This window comes from Panicum virgatum, chromosome 4K (assembly GCF_016808335.1).
Source record: "Panicum virgatum strain AP13 chromosome 4K, P.virgatum_v5, whole genome shotgun sequence".
Taxonomy (NCBI): Eukaryota; Viridiplantae; Streptophyta; class Magnoliopsida; order Poales; family Poaceae; genus Panicum; species Panicum virgatum.
In genome coordinates this window covers 40,936,818-40,953,218 of record NC_053139.1, presented here as the reverse complement: position 1 = coordinate 40,953,218, position 16,401 = coordinate 40,936,818, and the positions used below count along the sequence as shown (strand labels likewise).

Here is a 16,401-nt window from a genome sequence, read left to right as displayed (position 1 = left end):
TCTATATCGCTGAACCAAACGGAGGCATACGGGAGCCTCTGCCAGTTCCGCCAGTACAATCACAACGCGTGTACCTCCTGCGCCTCGAGAGAGAGAAAAGTCACCGCTTGAGGCATGGCGCGTGGCAAAAACCGCCATGCTTTGGACGAGGTCGCGTTCTTCGTACGCGAGAGGCAGCTCCAGCATCCTTGCCCAGCGAATTTTTTCCTCATCGCACACTCACCGCCACCGCCTGGCCTACCTCTCCCCTTTCCTTGCTATCATGTCTTCTCTGTCCCCATCCTGGAGGCACGGCAATGGAGGTCGTCTTCTCCCACGGCCATCTTCCGCCGCAATCTGCTGGCCGGGTCTGACGGCGACACAACATCGGCGGGCTGCACGCCGAAGGTGCCGAGGGGGACACCGGCGCCGAGCTCTCATCCATGATACCGCGGGTGTTGTTGCTCTTGCGCATCAGCTCTCTACACTGCAGGACTGTGGAGGAGAGCTGACGCCGACGCTCGGTTCCTCCTCGACGTCGTACGTCGCCGGTTAAGATGGAGATGAAATCGACGGCGGTCTTCACCTAGCTCATCCACCGCTGTAACCGCACCTCCAGGTTCGCCCCCTCCCTCCCTCCGAGAAATGACCGCCTTCATCCCCACTGCCCCAGTCCCGGCGTTGGAGCTCTGCTTCAAATAATCTTCCTTCTGTCCATTTTTTTCTGTTGGCTTACTTGCTTCTGTGCTTTGGGCCGCTGCTTGATGTCGGCGTCACCGCACGACGCCCATCTGCATCGCATCCACCACGTTTCCAATACGCCATGCCTGCAACTGTGCAGCGTGTAACCCGTCATGGAGCTAGCAGTAGATCTGCTTGTGGAAGGGCAACGTTCCTATCTGGTGGTGAAGTTGGGACAATCTGAGTCATTATTTTGAACGTTGGGACATTGGTTTCTAATAATGCAATTCATATGTGCAGTAGTATCTTCATAGTTGCGTGAATGGTTTTTGGCCAAATAGAATTCGTGTGTCTTTGTGCCCATATTCTGTGTGCCTTCTCTATTAAACTTAGCACTTTACGGTCTTCAGAGTTTCCTCATTACTTTGCGTGTTTGTTTTTCAGGTAATTTGGGAACTTCTGCTGCTATAGATGACAGTAGGAATGTAGGATCCACCGAATGGATTAGAAGCGAGAAGATTGATAAGGCATTCTGAGATGGTAATAAGAATATCTAATGCTTAAATAGATGTACTGCTCCTGACTTAGATTGTTCCATTTACAAACCACAGTAAAATGGTACACAATCATATAATATTCATGGCACCACTTTTTCCCATTCAGATTTGAGTTACAGGCTACTGTATTTTTGCCTTAGGTTCCAGTTTCATGTTAATCTTACCAAGCAACTCCTGTTCAAAAAGATAAGTTGGAAACAATATAGCCTTTCTGAAAAATTCTCCATGCAAACTCCTTGCAAGGATTTTGTCATTAATTTCGTCAATTTTTTGTGATATAGCATTACTCATATCTTAAATTCGTAGTTGCTAAAAATATTGATTGTTCTCTTGCATCATCATACTTTAAGGTCCATCTTACAATAATATAGCAAAAATAAACTTAAAAAGACATATCCACGCACCTCTACAGGTATGGTCCACACCCCCAAAGCATAAATGTCAAAGTATGCACATAATGTATTAACATATACTTTTGTGGTTGCAAGATGTCTCTGTGGCTTCACTTTTGAGTTCTGCATTGTAAGCTCTGCTTCTGTCAGAGTGCTCTGTGAGTCACTCGGCATATCTAATTGGATGGTGTTTTGCTATGGATTATATTTTCCAAATGTTAGAAGGATAGGCACAATTAATCTAAAAGTTTACCTTTAAAATTTATGACGATTTACTTTCTCTGTAGTAGTGTTGAGCAAACAAGCATTCAGCTTTAGGATGCAAATTGTAGTAAGCTGGATGTTACTTTCTTCATGGTGTTCCTCATTCAGCTTTAGCGTAAACAGGCTAAAATTTCTGTGTATTTGGTTACCCTTATGGCTGCTGTACCAAATGCACAGTCGATAGATAATTGGTTTATGTTTGGCAGTGCAAGTTGTATTCATTTGTAATTGGTGCCTCCATCTATTGCACACTTTGATTAGAGAAAACATAGTTCTCATGATTTGTGAGGTGCCTCCCTTTTTAAGTGAACCAAGTTAGTAAACCTGAACATTATGTCTTACTAATTTCATCTTTCCAGTAAAATACTAAATGTTTCTATATGTACTTGAGTACCATGTTGTATAACTATAACATTATGTCTGTTGCAGCAGAGAAATAGGTGATGAAAAAGGACATTTCAACTTTTTTTGAGACCGAAGATAGTTGCATGATGGCCTGTGTTCTCTAAACAAAGCAGCTATCACGGCTAAATTGGAATTTGGGCACGAGAGCAGCTAGCGACGTAAATTATTTGTTATTTAACCATCTAAATGCAAATGTCATGTGTTACGCCGCAACATTAAGCCTTTTCATATAGGCAAGTCGGTGGACGGTGGATTTCATCCATTCACTGCAACCACAATGGAACAACACTACTACTGAAAGAGAACTGGCAAGAACAGCAGACGCAGGCGCGGCGAAGCGCGCCATTCTTCCTAGTTGTACAACTTGGCAGCAGATGAAGACCCGGCCAGCGCGCCTGCATCTCACATGGACACGGTCACACCTAAACACCTCATGCCCATGCATCCACATCTCTGACGACAGATAAAACGCTGCTGCAATTTTCCACCACGACCAGTTCTTCCAATCGCTTCACCCAGCAGGCCAGCAGCCCATTGCCGACTTCAACCACCGTCTACTTGCTTGGCCATGCAAAAAAAAAAACCCACACTTCTAGTGGATTCTCTCATCGTCGCCTCCATCGGACGGTGCTTCGCCGGCCTGTGTAGGCAGCCATGGCATCGTCTCGCGGACGCTGTCTCGTAGCCCTGCTCCTCGTCTCTGCTTCCCTCTGCGCCCATGGAGCAGGTAACCTCCTTCGCTTCAAGAACAGCTTGCGATCAAAGCGTGTGATGGACCAAAGATAGGTGAGCTGACATGACATGGTGATGATGAACCCGACCATCGATCGGTCGCAGCTGCGGCGTCGGACTCGGACACGACCGTGCTGGCGGCGGAGCGGACGCGGCGGAAGGACCCCCTAGACGGGCTCAGGTACTACACCGGCGGCTGGAACATCAGCAACAGGCACTACCTCGCCGTGAGTTCTTGGGTTCTTCTTCTTCTTCCTGTCGCCGGCCGGCTGCCGTTGATGCCAGTTCAAAGCATCCTTTTCCTCTGCCCTGATGTTCATGTCGTCCGGCGACCCGTGCAGTCGGCAGGTTTCAGCGCCGCGCCGGTGTTCGTGCTCGCCGCGCTCTGGTTCGTCGCCGTCGCGGCCGCGGCGCTCCTCGCCTGCTGCTGCCGTTGCTGCCGCGGCGGCGGCGCCAGCAACTACTCCTACTCTCGCCGGGTGTTCGCCACCTCGCTCGTGCTCCTGATCGTCTTCACAGCAGCAGCCGTGTAAGCAACCGATCGATCCCAGCTACTCGTTCACCGCTAGCTGCTGCTCGTCGAAGGTTTCTGATGTGTGGGGAATCACGGGCTGGTGCAGCATCGGGTGCACCGTGCTCTACGACGGGCAGCGAAAGTTCAGCGGCAGCACGACGGCGACGCTGGACTACGTGGTGAGCCAGGCCGACGGCGCGGCGGCGACCATGCGCGACTTCACCGGCCTCCTGGAGACGGCGAAGGGCGCGGGCGGCGGCGTGGCGTCGCTGCCTCCCGACGTCGCGCGGACCATCGACGACGTCGCGCGGCGGGTGGACGCCGCCTCCGACGAGCTCGCCGGGCGCACGGCCAGCAACTCGCGCAGGATCCGGAGCGCGCTGGACACCATGTACGGAACCTCGCCACACTGATTCATCGATTGTGGCCTGGCTCTTGATGGGCGCGAGATGAACTGAACTCCTGATGCCCATCCATGGATGATCCTGACAAGTTGCTTTGTTTTACGTGATTGCAGAAAGAAGGTGCTGATCGGTGTCGCCGCTGTGATGCTGGTCCTCGTCTTCCTTGGCTTTGGTGAGCACGAATTGCTCTTACCAAGTCCTCAGCTGAAGGATAAAAAATATTTTGATCTTTACCTAATCTGCTCGAAATTGTAGCATTGTTTATTTAACCTTTTGAGATTTTTACACAACTCCTCCCATCAATTTCTTGCAGTGTTCTCGTTGACGGGGTTCAAGTCGCTTGTGTACACGTAAGCACGCTAGCACACAGCATGCAAAGAACATACATCCTCTTTCTGACTGCAGTTGCTTGAAGGTCATCAACACATTCTTTCATATTCAGAGATTGGTGTACTAAGTTTCAGTTGCTGTATTTTGGCAGGGTTGTGTTTCTTGGATGGATAATAATTACAGCGACATTAATACTGTCCGGCACTTTCCTTCTGCTGCACAAGTTCGTTCTTGTCACTTATTGTCAATTCACACAAATTTGATGAAATTTTGCATCTCTTTTCCTAGTTCAGTCAAATTCCGTTCAAAATTTCAAACGTTTGCTACTTATAGTTGCATTATAGCATATACAGTAACATTTTGTTGCGCATTTGCATCTCATATCTTTGTTACAAGTTACTAAAGCACACTGCGACGGCCTTCACCCATGTTTCAGCGTGATAGGAGACACCTGCGTCGCCATGGACGAGTGGGTGGTCCAGCCGCAGGGCCACACCGCCCTCGACGACATCCTCCCCTGCGCCGACGCGGCGGTGACGGCGGAGGCCCTGCGCCGGAGCGAGGAGGTCAACTACCAGCTCGTCGCCAAGCTCAACGAGCTGGTCTCCAACGTGTCCAACCGCAACGTGCTTCCCCAGGCCGGCCCCCCGCTTTACTACAACCAGTCCGGCCCACCCGTGCCGCTCCTCTGCAACCCCTACAACGCTGACCTCTCCGGCCGCCGCTGCGCCGCCGGCGAAGTCACCGCCGACAACGCGCAACAGGTGCGTGCGGTGCGGCCGGCGATCGAAGAACCGCCGTTGATGAGATCTTGATGTCTGACGCTGCCGTTCTTGCTTGTGCGCGCATCAGGTGTGGCAGCGGTTCGTGTGCCGGACGGCGGCGGCGCCGGGGTCGGGCTCGGAGCTGTGCGCGACGGTCGGCCGCCTCACGCCGCCGATGCTGTCCCAGATGCTCACCGTGGCCAGCGTCAGCGACGGGCTGCGCCGGCAGGCGCCCGCCCTGCGCGACCTGGCGAGCTGCGCCACCGTGCGCCGCGCGTTCCAGACGATCAGCGAGCGCGGCTGCCCCCCGCTGCGGCGGGACAGCAGCCGGGTGTACCAGGCGCTGCTCGCGGCGTCGGTGGCCGCCATGCTCGCCGCGGCGGCGTGGTTGGCGCACTCCCGGGAGCGGCGGCGGCGGCTCGAGAGCGAGCGGTTCCGGGCGTCGCCGTACAGGCTGCCCATCGAGGAGAAGGTGCTCCTCAACAGCCCGAGACGGCCGTACAGGCGAGTGTGACACCTTCGTTCTGATCATCAAGGTCGATCGAGGCATTTGGAGCAACGGAATTTCACAGGGATTTCATGAGTGACGACGTTGCAGCTCAAAGGTAGAAATCTGGGGGAAATTCGTGGCCTGGATTGGGGCCTGAAGCCTGATTCGGATTAGGATGCGTATGTGTACGAAGCAGTTTTGGGAGTACAAATATATACGGTAATCTATGTGTCTTTGTACTTTGATAATAATTTATAAAATACAAAAGTAATTTTTCCACATAAAGTGCCTTCCTCTAGAATAACATCGTTTTGCGGTTCAAAGAGGAACGAGAACGTGGTGTACTGGTGTGCGTAAAGATAGAACGGAGCAAGCGACCTGATCGCTGCTACGATGTTCAACTCCTGGTAACCATCAGTCAATTAAACCTAAAAAAAAACCATCAGTCAATTAAACACATCATAATTCAGTAACTTTTTATTAATTATAAAGACCAACAGCTCGGTACATATAAACAATACTCTAAGAACTAGATAAATGTATCTTAAACCTAGTTAAACTTCTATGTGCTAACAATACCGACATACGACAACTCTACGGATCCAAGATATATTTTGCCACCCTCTCTCTCCACCGCCTCGGTCGGCCTCACGTTCTTAGGTCCCTTCATCTCTTGCAGCTTTTCACCTTCAGCGCCAATCCTAATGGCGAGCAAGTGTCTATCCAAACCAAACGGAAGCTCGAACTTCTCCCGATGCAGCGCCACCCAGTACCCTCCCTTCCCATCGGGCCTCACATTATCGGGGTATCCCGGCAAGTCAGTGAACGGCTCAGATGTGTTGGCCTTAGGTCCTCGGATCCAGTACCTCATTAGCTGGCATGGTCCAGTAAGCGCAACGATAAGATGGGTCCTATCAGCACTGACGGCAATACCGTTAGGGTACGTCACGCCGGACTGAAGCACGGTGACTTGATTAGTCCGTGGGTCGTATTTCATGATGCGTCCGGTTGAATCTCCCGTCGTGGTGACCATCTGATGTTGCGCTCGTGTGTACGTCGTGCTGCTATCGGTAAAGTAGACATCACCGGTGACCTGGTCGATGTCCACGCCGTTCGTGAAGCGCAACGGCGCACCGCCGGCCTCCTTAGCCAGCACGGTCGCCTCCCCGCCATTTGGGCCGACACGCATCAAACCCATATAGGCGTCTGCGATGTAGAGGTTCCCGGAGTCGACATGAAACCTCAAGCCGAGCGGTCGGCCGCACGAGCTCTCCGTGGCAACCGGCGGGAGGTCGGAGAAGGCGTCGCAGTTGTTCTTGGTGTAGCTCGGGCTGTACGCGAACGTCCTCCAGCCAGCACCCTCGCCGCCGTACTTGAGGATGCGGCCGTCGGAGACGCTGACGTAGGGCCCGGCGCCGTGGCCGTCGAACGCGACGCTCTCAGGGCCGATGGCCAGCGTGTCTGGTAGCTCCAGGCGCTGGGGGTTGCTGGCGTCGATGGCCTTGGACGCGGCGGCCGGGGCCAGGAGCAGCAGGACGGCGGCGAGCAGGGCCGCGAGCAGAGGCAGCTTCGACGCAGTCCGCTTCATGGTTTCTACTCCGGCCGGTGAGTTCTGTGTACGAGGTGGTTCTCACTGCGTACTGTTGGTTGATCGCTGTTACGCTTTGGTTTGATTTGTTGGAGAACGGCGTGTCTGCTTCCCGTTTTATTGGGGGCTTCTTCAGGCGTGCAGTCCGAATCGGCGTCAGAACAAGCAGGTAAAGCAGGCTCCGAGTCTCTCTCTTCGAAGGGGGAGAAACGCTGACGGACTCGGGCTTCGAATCGAACAGGCGAAAACGGCCTGCTGATGCTGTTTTTCAGGTCGACGATCATCTTCTGTGCTCTCATCGCCTTCGCAACGCAAGGGTGATTTCAGTTTTTAGGATGCAACGGCCAATTTTTCCCGGGTTGTACTGTTGTTTTTTTTCTGTAGACTGGGATTGTTAAGTGTCGTCTGTTGAGGGAAACATGCATGCTTAAATTTAACTTAGGTTTTGTTGGTTCTTGAACCTGCACGAGAAGCTGATGATTCTCAGTACATTTTGTGCCTATAATCGCCAGCGAAGTGAATTTTACTTGCACAGAGGTCCAGGCCTTCAATTCATTGCCTGCAAGAATATCGAAACACAAGTTATTATATTTCGTAATGACTGTTTCAGATTTTCAGTCTAGTGGATCCCTACAGCAGACGAAGGGCTGAAGAATTCAGGAGCAAAGCCGTTAGTCTGTTACCGCTCTCGTTCTGCAATGTGACCAGAGCCTGATTTTCCATGAGCGAGACTGAGTAGGACACCATGGTCATCTAATTTTGTCTCCAGTTATGGCAACTGAATGTTGAAAGTAGAGGGCACCCATAGCTCTTCAGGGTACAAGATATGGCCTCTTTATCCTGTTTGGTTCGCCATACAGTAGCCAGCTAAATTTCGGCATGGGCCAGATTTTGTTCATCAAATTGGTGGCCATGATTTTGGCTATCAGTGTCCAGAGTAGAGGGACTACAATGAAGTTTTGGTTCCAAACCAAATAGTGGCAAAAGTTTGGCATGACTAGGGAACACCTTGGGCAACTAACAAAAACACATACCTGGTTGCATTGCTTCTGAAGAACTGATCCAATTATAAAATTTTGGATGAAATTCACCGTAGCAATTTTCAACCGAAGATTAGAAGAACTAAACATGATCTAATTATAAAACTAATTACACGAATGGATAGAAAATCACGAGACGAATCTATTAAGTCTAATTAATTCAGCATTAGAAATTGTTTACTATAACACAACATTATTTAATCATGCTCCAATTAGGTTTAAAAGATTCATCTCACAATTACACCTGGAGGGTTGTGAAATAAGTTTTGTCAGTTATCCACATTTAATGCTTTTAATTAGTGGTCAAACGGTCGAAGTTACTGTAGCACTAGAAAATTTTGAGATTTAAACAAGGCCCGAACAATCTGGATAGTAGGATGTGTTTAGTTGGTGAAAAGTTTGGATTTTGGTACTGTAGCACATTTCATTGTTACTTGACAAATAATATCCAATCATGAGCTAATTAGGCTTAAATTTTATTTCGTGATAATCAGTTAGACTGTGTAATTAGTTATTTTTTTAACTATATTTAATACTTCATATATGTGTTCAAAAATTTGATGTGACGGGTAGTGTATGAAAAATTTTTGTAACTAAACAGGGCCTCGGAATCTGCTGCTGTTTCGAAAACCGAACGTGGTTTAAGACTACTATAGCAGGGTGGGCACTGGCCGCACACGCAACAACTCTGACGTTGGTTGATCGCATCACGAACTGACGCCAAACCCAGACACCCCCTACAACTCGGTTACAGTGGCAACAAGGAAGAATTTGGCATCTACATACTGCAAGCATTGTGTGGAAATTTTTTAAAGATTCAACCAAAATTAATAAAAAAATACAAACCACTGTCCGAAACCCCTTGGGGGGGTTATTTGTCCGGTTTTGAAAAGGTTGGGAGGTTATTTGTCCGGTTTTATAGGTTGGAGGGTTAAGTAGTCCACTGCCGATAGGTGGAGGGATTATGTAGACTTCCACCGATTATAGATTTTTCAGCTCATGACAAAATGAGGAGCATCCGAAAAAGTGCCTGCCGACTATTCTGAAATTACAAGAAGCTCAAATTACAAGAAGCTCATAAAAGTGCAGTTCCTGTTAAGGTTAGCGGGTTCTCTGAGCAGCTCTAGTGGTTCCGGATGTCGCCGTACATGCATTTTTTCCATGACGTGATGAATCTGAATTTTCATCTATTATATTAGTAAGGGAGTATTTAAAAAAGCCATCATATTTGTCGAGAGAAGATCTATAAATTCTCACATTAATCTAAAAGAAGAATAATTTACATCATTGGATTTTATGAAAATCTAGAATTTTTGGCGCAGCAAGGCTGTGCCGTACTGAGTTGGGCCAGTTGGTGTCCACATTCTTATACAAGATGAACAGTTTTTTTTTTATTTTACATTTGAGTTGGGCTAGATCTTACTGATTATTTAGTTCCCATGTTGAAGTGATCTGCAGTTAGTAATGATCAGTTTTTTGAAGGTTACTTTTTCAGCATAGTCAAGAGTACTTAAAAACTTTAAACAATTAGAAGAATATAAAACAGAGTGTTAAATTTTGGAGGACATCATTTCCATATATGGCGACCAAAGAGAGAGACGAACACAGTAAAACAGATGAGTTACCAAATGATAAGGTGGATATTGATCCTCTAGGAACTATTTACAGCAAAAGATGCAACGAACAGTTCTATCGGTGATGATGGCAGTTTTGTTGTCCTGCTCTGACCATTCTTCATAGGAGCTGCTATATACAACAAAAGGTAGCTCCTGTTTGTTTATATTTGAGAAACCGTTTACAGCAAAAGATCTACCCAACACTTGTATGGGTAATGATGGCAGTTCTGTTGTTCTGCTCTGACTATTCTTCATAAGAGGTGCTATATACAACAAAAACAATCCAGCCAACGTAGCTGGTAGTTTGTACCCAAAAGCAATCCACTTCATGTGTAGTTTCAGATTGTGAAGGACGATATATCCTGAAAAGGATTTCAAATAAAATAAAATTGAAGTCAGTCTAATGTTTTGAATTTAGAATATAGATAACGTTAGTGTAGTATGTGATAATATGTAGCTTAGCTGGTTGAGAGGTTAGGTGAATTTGCATACCTTACTGTTTGCTCTTCCCTTGCGAGTGTGTTCTTTTAGTTTGTTTCAAAGGGGTATTGTCGTCATTGCTATCGTTGGAGTCCTATGTGTAAGTAAACAAATAATGAGTGATACATAGCACGATATTTTCTACAGTTCATTGCATAGAAACAAGTTTGGGCAAAGATATTGTACCTGCTGATTATCTTCAAAGTCTTTAAAATTCCTTTTGTTTGTATTTTCACCATGTGCTGAAAATGAATGTAAGTTTCAAAGTTATAAGAAGTTAAGAACTGCAATGATTTTCATTTCATCATTGTGATCATGGAAATATTTAGATTTGTATAGACATACCTAGTTTTGTCTATTTCCATATATTGGATATCTTCTGGTAGCTGTGATTCAAAAGGTGAGTGCTGCAAATTAATTAAAAATTTAAATGCAGTGGTTATATAGGGTTATATTAACAGAAAATAAATGGATTTGTAACTATAGTCTAGAGCATACCTGTATCTCCATTTTGTTTATTGCTATAGGGACCAAAGGTGGTAGATTAGCAAGTTCAAAAGTTGAGGTTGAAGTGGTTCTGAGGTTTTCCTCCTTGCTGATTGCTGGTATATTAGCTTGTCTGCCAAACCTCTGTTTGATCATAAGGACTTCAAATGATGGTTCTCTCTTTTGGATGCTCTTGTTGGACAAAACTCTGATAATGAAGGTGAATTTTTGCCCAACCAATGAAGTTATCTCTGGTGGTGTTTCATTTTTACCATAATCATTTAAGAGTTTGTCTACAGATTTTCCAATTAGCTGCAATGCTCTTTGCTGGAAAAGCATGAATTCCAAGCTGTAGGTGTTATCGGTTCCAATAAGAGGTATTTTGTACCTGAAAAATGGTTATATTCAAATGTAAATCTGTTTTCTTTGTTTTTTTTTCTTTTTATGAGCAGTAAATTGGCATGTAAATTAATCTTACTTGTACTCATATTGTGTGCAAGGACATCCTGGCTTTGTGCACTCATAACTCTTTCCATTGAATCTTTGTCTTGAATTACAGATTTTGCAAGCGTGATAATATCAAGATTGCCTCTCTGCAAGACCAGTAATTGTAACCGTGCATTCATACCTTTGTCCCTAATAGGAAATATGAGATTTGTTGTTATGAGCATTGTTGAAAATATAAATTAAATGAAAGTACGAAATTTAAAAAATAGGAATGTGTGTAACCTAAATTTGACATTACCAGTTTGTCGAAAGGATCAATATCTTTAAGTTGCAGGCATGTGGTCTGCTCAATATGCTTTTCAATGTCATCTGCACTCTGAAGGTCAATTTTCTTTACAGCTTGATCAGGTATAGTTGGTAAGCTGCAGTTTAGAAATAATTAGTATATTGTAAAAGTTTGTTCTGAAATTTTGGAGAAATTTTATTGCATATTTTTGTACCTCTTTTGGAATATTTTGATTTCTGGTATATCATTTTCATTGATGTACCAACGACATGCTGATGTGCCACTTAGAAAATAAGAACTTTCTTTTATGCATTTCATAGAAGTTCCAACAAAAATAGCTATAACATGGTTCTTCTGACCAATGTTGTAGACTGATTCTCCCTGAAATTCCAGAGCTCTTGGACCCCAAAGTGATAGCTCGATCATGTTTCCACTTTGTTTCATGAAATAAAAAGATAACAGTGTGAGTGGGAAGATACGCAAGTAAAATTTAATTATACAACTTGAAATTTGATAGTATGTCAAGGTTTTTTTTAGAACTTAGAATATATTTTTATTATGTACCTCAGATCCCCTAGATGAATGATTCTCTTCCATTTTAAAGTTCCAGAACTTGTTAGTACTCTTGCTGTATTTGACACAGCTAGAATTCTACCAATGACATCTGTGTTGAACATAAGGAGTTGAAAATGTTAGATTTAAAACCATAAGATAATCAGCAAGTTGTTGTAGAAAATATATGTGGGTATGCAATAGCTGTTACCTAGAAATTTCTCTGTATTTCCTGCGTGTTGATATAGATTGGGAAAAGGCGCTAATGAGAATGCATATTTTGGAAAGTCTGATGGCTCATCTTGAAGTTGTGCAATCTGTGTTCTTATGTTGAGCCGGATCATGTAAGGGCTTTCAACAGGTCTGTATCCTTGTTTTGCATTGTGGATTGTTATCTTTGTCATATAAACAATTTTCCCCTCTTGTAGATGTTGGTTGTAGTAGTGGTATTGCATCCGGTGGTATTTCAGCGTACATGGAATAACCCTGCAGATAAAAATATAGTGATGTAATTTCCATGTAATTGAGTCTACGTATGTTGATATGTAAAAATATAGTTGGGCTATTGCAATATTCAAAATTCGGTAAAGAGATGAAAAGCTTGAAAGAGATTTTTACCTTTTGATCAATAACCACAAGGTCAAGGTGCCTAATCTCATTTTCTTCATCTCTTCCCCTAAACTCCCACATTCTTGAGACTCTGACACATATGATGTAGTTCAATGGTCCTGGTTTTACGTTTGCTAGGAAGGTGATGTTCATCTGCATTTTTATAAAGAGAAGCGTTAGTATAAAATATAGATATTTTATATTAAATTGATTGTATTGTTGTCCCACATGTTCCATCTTCATTTTCGACTAATCTTTTTAGTCCCCTTTTATTTGTTACACGTGATATAGCTACATTAAATTGTCCATGTGTAAATACTGGTTTCTTTAAGTATACTCCAACATTTGTTAGAGTCTGCCCTTGACTTTTATTTATAGTCATCGAGTAGCACACTTTTATAGGAAATTGTCGTCGATTTAAAGTAAAGGGCCAGCGGCACCCTCTTGTTGTCAAATTTATTCTTGGTATATATGCGGTTTCTCCAACATGTGTCCCTGTTATTATAATAGCTTGTATTATGTTATCTCCTAAATTTGTTACTATTAGTTAAATTTTACATTTTGTTTAGAGCATACCTTTTGTGGTTATCTCTAGCCTTCACTTTTGTTTGCTCCTTATTTTGCAGGCCTGTAGTGGAAGTACAATCTTTTGTCAGAAAGTATACAATATGTATTTATCTAGACAGTAAACTTAGTTTTATAAATCATCTAGAATATCTTTATTGTTAGTAAACAGACAGCAAAAATAAATACATTTTTAAATTGAAGATTCCAGAATATGATATTTCCTAGATTATTTTAAATAAATAACTGTTGTTTCTTTTAATATATACCCATCAACAAGCTAGTATAGAGAACTCCATCTCTTACGCCAGGCTTGCAAAAATAAACTTTTGTTGAATTCATTTGCAGAGCAGGAATAGAAGAAGACAGGTATCTTCATGAAGGACCAGAGTTTCATGCTAGTAGTACCAATGGTGTTGAATGATATGCTACGCTTAAATTATAGTCGCTATACTTATGGGAGCTATACTTATGGGAGTTTGTAATTTATGAAGTGCAATGCCAGCATGTTTGTGATTATCAGATAGCACTGTAAAATATGTTAGAATAGGTTGGGCATTTTGTCGAGCATGTTCTAGGCAGTGGAGGCAACGTCAGCTACGACCACTGCAACCTTGGAGGGATGGCGCAGGTATAGGAGCCGTGGCTGGAGCTGCTGCTCGTACCACCGTCACGTCGACTTGCAGGGGTGTGAGGGGGGGGGGGGGGGGGGGGGGGGGAGGGAGGGACGTCGCGGCGAGGGGCACCGCGCCGACGACGATATAGGCGGGCGCTGGGGCAGGGACCTCGATGGCGGCGGCGGCGGCGGAGAGTTGAGAGACGCGCGCAGGCAGGAGGATGGTGCCCGGGGCGAGAGTTGTACAGAGGAGGCTAGGGTCGCCTGAGAAGGGGCCTGCGAGCTTACCTCCGTCGGTAGGGAGCCGTGGCAAAGAAACGGCGGCGAGGGTGATCCGCTGATGGCCCTGCGTGACGGGAGAAAGGAAGAGATTAGGCCTAAAACGGGTCGCAGAAGGGGCAGTCATGCCGTGGGTGCGAGGAATTGTGGCGGCACTTACCAAGGAAAGCGAATTTGGCCTCTTGGGTGTTGGATGGAAGACGGCAGGGTGTGCGACGCTAGCAAGAGTTACGCTGGTCTTGGTTCTTTTCTACAGCCTTCGCACGGAAGATTTTTTACAGCCTTCGCACGGAAGACGAAGAGACATTGCATCAGGGAAGATTAGTCTGGAAGCCTGTGGAGACGTCGCGTTCGGCAGGCTGGAGCTGGAGGCTGGGGCTGGAGTAGTGTGAGAGAAAAACACTATTATTTAGCTGGTGGCTGAATACTGGAGCTGGAGTGGTGTGAGAGAGAATTACTGTAGGGCTGGAGCCCTACCCACCAGCCGAACACGGTGGTAGAGAAGGCGCACCATCTGCTCCAGGCGGCGGCCGGCCGGCCGGCGGCACGCAGGATTCACTAGTTGGAGATCGGACGGATAAGTATTAGAGGCGACGTGGCCCAATAGTTGCTCGAAAATTTCACCGCTATTAGGTCTTTAGAGATTGGTAAATAGCTAAATTAAAAATTTAAAAATAAGAAAAATTAGGATATCACAAAAGAATCCATACCGAATATGATTAGTAAATACATAAAGTTGAAATCTATTATATTAATAAAAGAGTGTTAAAAGAAGTCATTATCTTCGCCAAGAGGGTTTAGAAGTTCCCACATTAATTTAAAAAGAGAAGAATTTACATCTTTAGATTTTATAAAAATCTAGCGATCTAAACTAACTCAAGAGTTCATATAAAATATGATTGATAAATAGCTAAAGTTGGAATTTAAGAAAATAAAAAAGTTAGGATATCACAAAAGCCTCCACTGCTCGTTAACGCTTCAATGTGAACTTAGATTTAATTCTATTTATTAGTTTTGGTAGTACATTACTCACGTAGATATTTTTCTAAAATATAAGAATAGTTTATCATTATAGGTAAAAATATTAAACAAGAATGTATGTAGCTGTCCAAAAATAAAAAAATATATTGATAATTAAAATTTATAAACTTTTAAATGTATTTTTATAAGGTATTTTGCCCTAAATTCATGCTCCATAAATATGCACTACAAAATATAAATGTAAATCATAGTTCTTGATCGACACCCGCACACTTAGGATAAAAGTTACAATAAGATAACTAAATCAAAATCTACACATCCATTTATTTTGAATTAAAAACCATAATTAATGGAATAAAACTAGCCAACTGCGCTATTTGCGCCTAGTTAGCATCTAAAGCAACGAAATACAGTCTTAACCAAGTAGCACACCGCAGTTTGGTGGCTGGCAACCACCACTTTTTTTTTGTGAAGGGACCCACACAAGCTCGGGCGTCCAACACGGGACGCAAGGTTGAAATGACCGGCTGTAAGCAAAAGTCTGAGGAAACTAAAACTATCTTAAAAAACAGAACCAGCAGTTCCGAAGCTAGGCCGTTTCAGGAAACAGAGATATTCTAAGGAGTCCACACGCCCAAAGATCAGCACAAGAGCAGAGATTTCCGGGGCCAAAAACCAAGTGGTAGTTCCGGCCGTTCATGCAGCACATGCACATCCTTTCCCTTATGCTGTTCACTGCAGCAGGATCGCTCAACAGCCCGAGACGGCCGTACAGGCCAGTGTAACAGGTTGCGATCATCAGCTCGACTGCTCCAGGCTCACAAACCTGCAGCACATGAATTTCATTGGAATTTCAAAATTCCGCTATCTCTTTGAGTTTTAAAATTCCGTGCTCTGAATTGAGCATAGTTTGGATGTATATGAACGCAGCAGTTCTTTGCCTGATGCGTTTTGGAAAGAAAAAACAGAAACGGGAGATCTGGATGCTTGTGAACCGCGGTGACTAATGCGGACTCAAAGCACTGACGTTTGGACAACGCTGAGGCCATTAGCCATTAACCATGGCTCCTTCAAGAAATGCCGTGCACGGTGCGGTACGCATGTTGTAGGTTGTTGCTGTCTCGGGTGGTCAGGGATCGTAGATGACCGTTTGGGTTCAGGGTTTAGCGAGGCGCGCGCACGGGTTTGGTGCCTTCCGCAGGTGGCTTGGTGTGGCGATCGGCAGGCTTCTCATAAGCCCGCCAACATGATCAAACATTTAAATTCCGATCCGATTTGAGAATCATAATTCAAACAGTTGCATCATTTTATTATTAATTAATTAAAGACAAAAAAACACAAATAC

General features: G+C 44.9%; 2 protein-coding genes and 2 long non-coding RNA genes across 10 annotated transcripts; 2 read left to right on the top strand and 2 right to left on the bottom strand.

The window, feature by feature from the left end:
• LOC120704071 lies at positions 1-3,234 on the top strand. 3 transcript variants are annotated; one of them, XR_005687395.1, is made up of 4 exons: positions 1-598; positions 1,105-1,200; positions 1,706-3,005; positions 3,116-3,234. It is a non-coding gene; the product is annotated as an uncharacterized LOC120704071 (long non-coding RNA). The 3 variants fall into 3 exon arrangements; XR_005687396.1 differs by having other exon boundaries at positions 2-598; positions 1,105-2,436; positions 2,512-3,005; XR_005687394.1 differs by having other exon boundaries at positions 2-598; positions 1,105-3,005.
• Positions 3,235-3,288: 54 nt separating this feature from the next.
• LOC120702239 lies at positions 3,289-5,781 on the top strand. Its single transcript, XM_039985963.1, has 7 exons — positions 3,289-3,398; positions 3,631-3,915; positions 4,042-4,100; positions 4,242-4,278; positions 4,410-4,481; positions 4,695-5,022; positions 5,111-5,781. Exons 1-7 carry the CDS (start codon positions 3,289-3,291, stop codon positions 5,534-5,536), a joined length of 1,317 nt encoding a protein of 438 aa, XP_039841897.1. The 3' UTR covers positions 5,537-5,781.
• A 190-nt stretch (positions 5,782-5,971) lies between these two features.
• On the bottom strand, positions 5,972-7,100 carry LOC120702238 (protein STRICTOSIDINE SYNTHASE-LIKE 10-like). Its single transcript, XM_039985962.1, has one exon. It carries the CDS (start codon positions 7,098-7,100, stop codon positions 6,075-6,077), a length of 1,026 nt encoding a protein of 341 aa, XP_039841896.1. The 3' UTR covers positions 5,972-6,074.
• A 2,618-nt stretch (positions 7,101-9,718) lies between these two features.
• Positions 9,719-14,389, bottom strand: LOC120704070. Of its 5 annotated transcripts, none has more exons than XR_005687390.1 (14): positions 14,236-14,389; positions 14,085-14,142; positions 13,193-13,244; positions 12,626-12,769; positions 12,219-12,493; positions 12,020-12,119; positions 11,670-11,888; positions 11,468-11,591; positions 11,201-11,358; positions 10,735-11,110; positions 10,582-10,643; positions 10,423-10,478; positions 10,249-10,330; positions 9,719-10,118 (listed from the first exon to the last, which is right to left on the bottom strand). It is a non-coding gene; the product is annotated as an uncharacterized LOC120704070 (long non-coding RNA). The 5 variants fall into 5 exon arrangements; XR_005687391.1 differs by lacking the exon at positions 14,236-14,389 and having other exon boundaries at positions 11,670-11,727; positions 11,815-11,888; positions 14,085-14,226; XR_005687393.1 differs by lacking the exon at positions 14,236-14,389 and having other exon boundaries at positions 11,468-11,568; positions 11,670-11,727; positions 11,815-11,888; positions 14,085-14,226.
• Between the last annotated feature and the right edge of the window lie 2,012 nt (positions 14,390-16,401).

Excerpts from the sequence above, each read along its gene's own strand:
- LOC120702238 (XM_039985962.1), bottom strand. The coding sequence starts at position 7,100 with ATGAAGCGGACTGCGTCGAAGCTGCCTCTGCTCGCGGCCCTGCTCGCC.
- LOC120702239 (XM_039985963.1), top strand. The coding sequence starts at position 3,289 with ATGCCAGTTCAAAGCATCCTTTTCCTCTGCCCTGATGTTCATGTCGTC. Across the intron at positions 3,916-4,041 it reads CGGAGCGCGCTGGACACCAT|AAAGAAGGTGCTGATCGGTG; the intron begins GTACGGAACCTC and ends ACGTGATTGCAG. Across the intron at positions 5,023-5,110 it reads CCGCCGACAACGCGCAACAG|GTGTGGCAGCGGTTCGTGTG; the intron begins GTGCGTGCGGTG and ends TGCGCGCATCAG.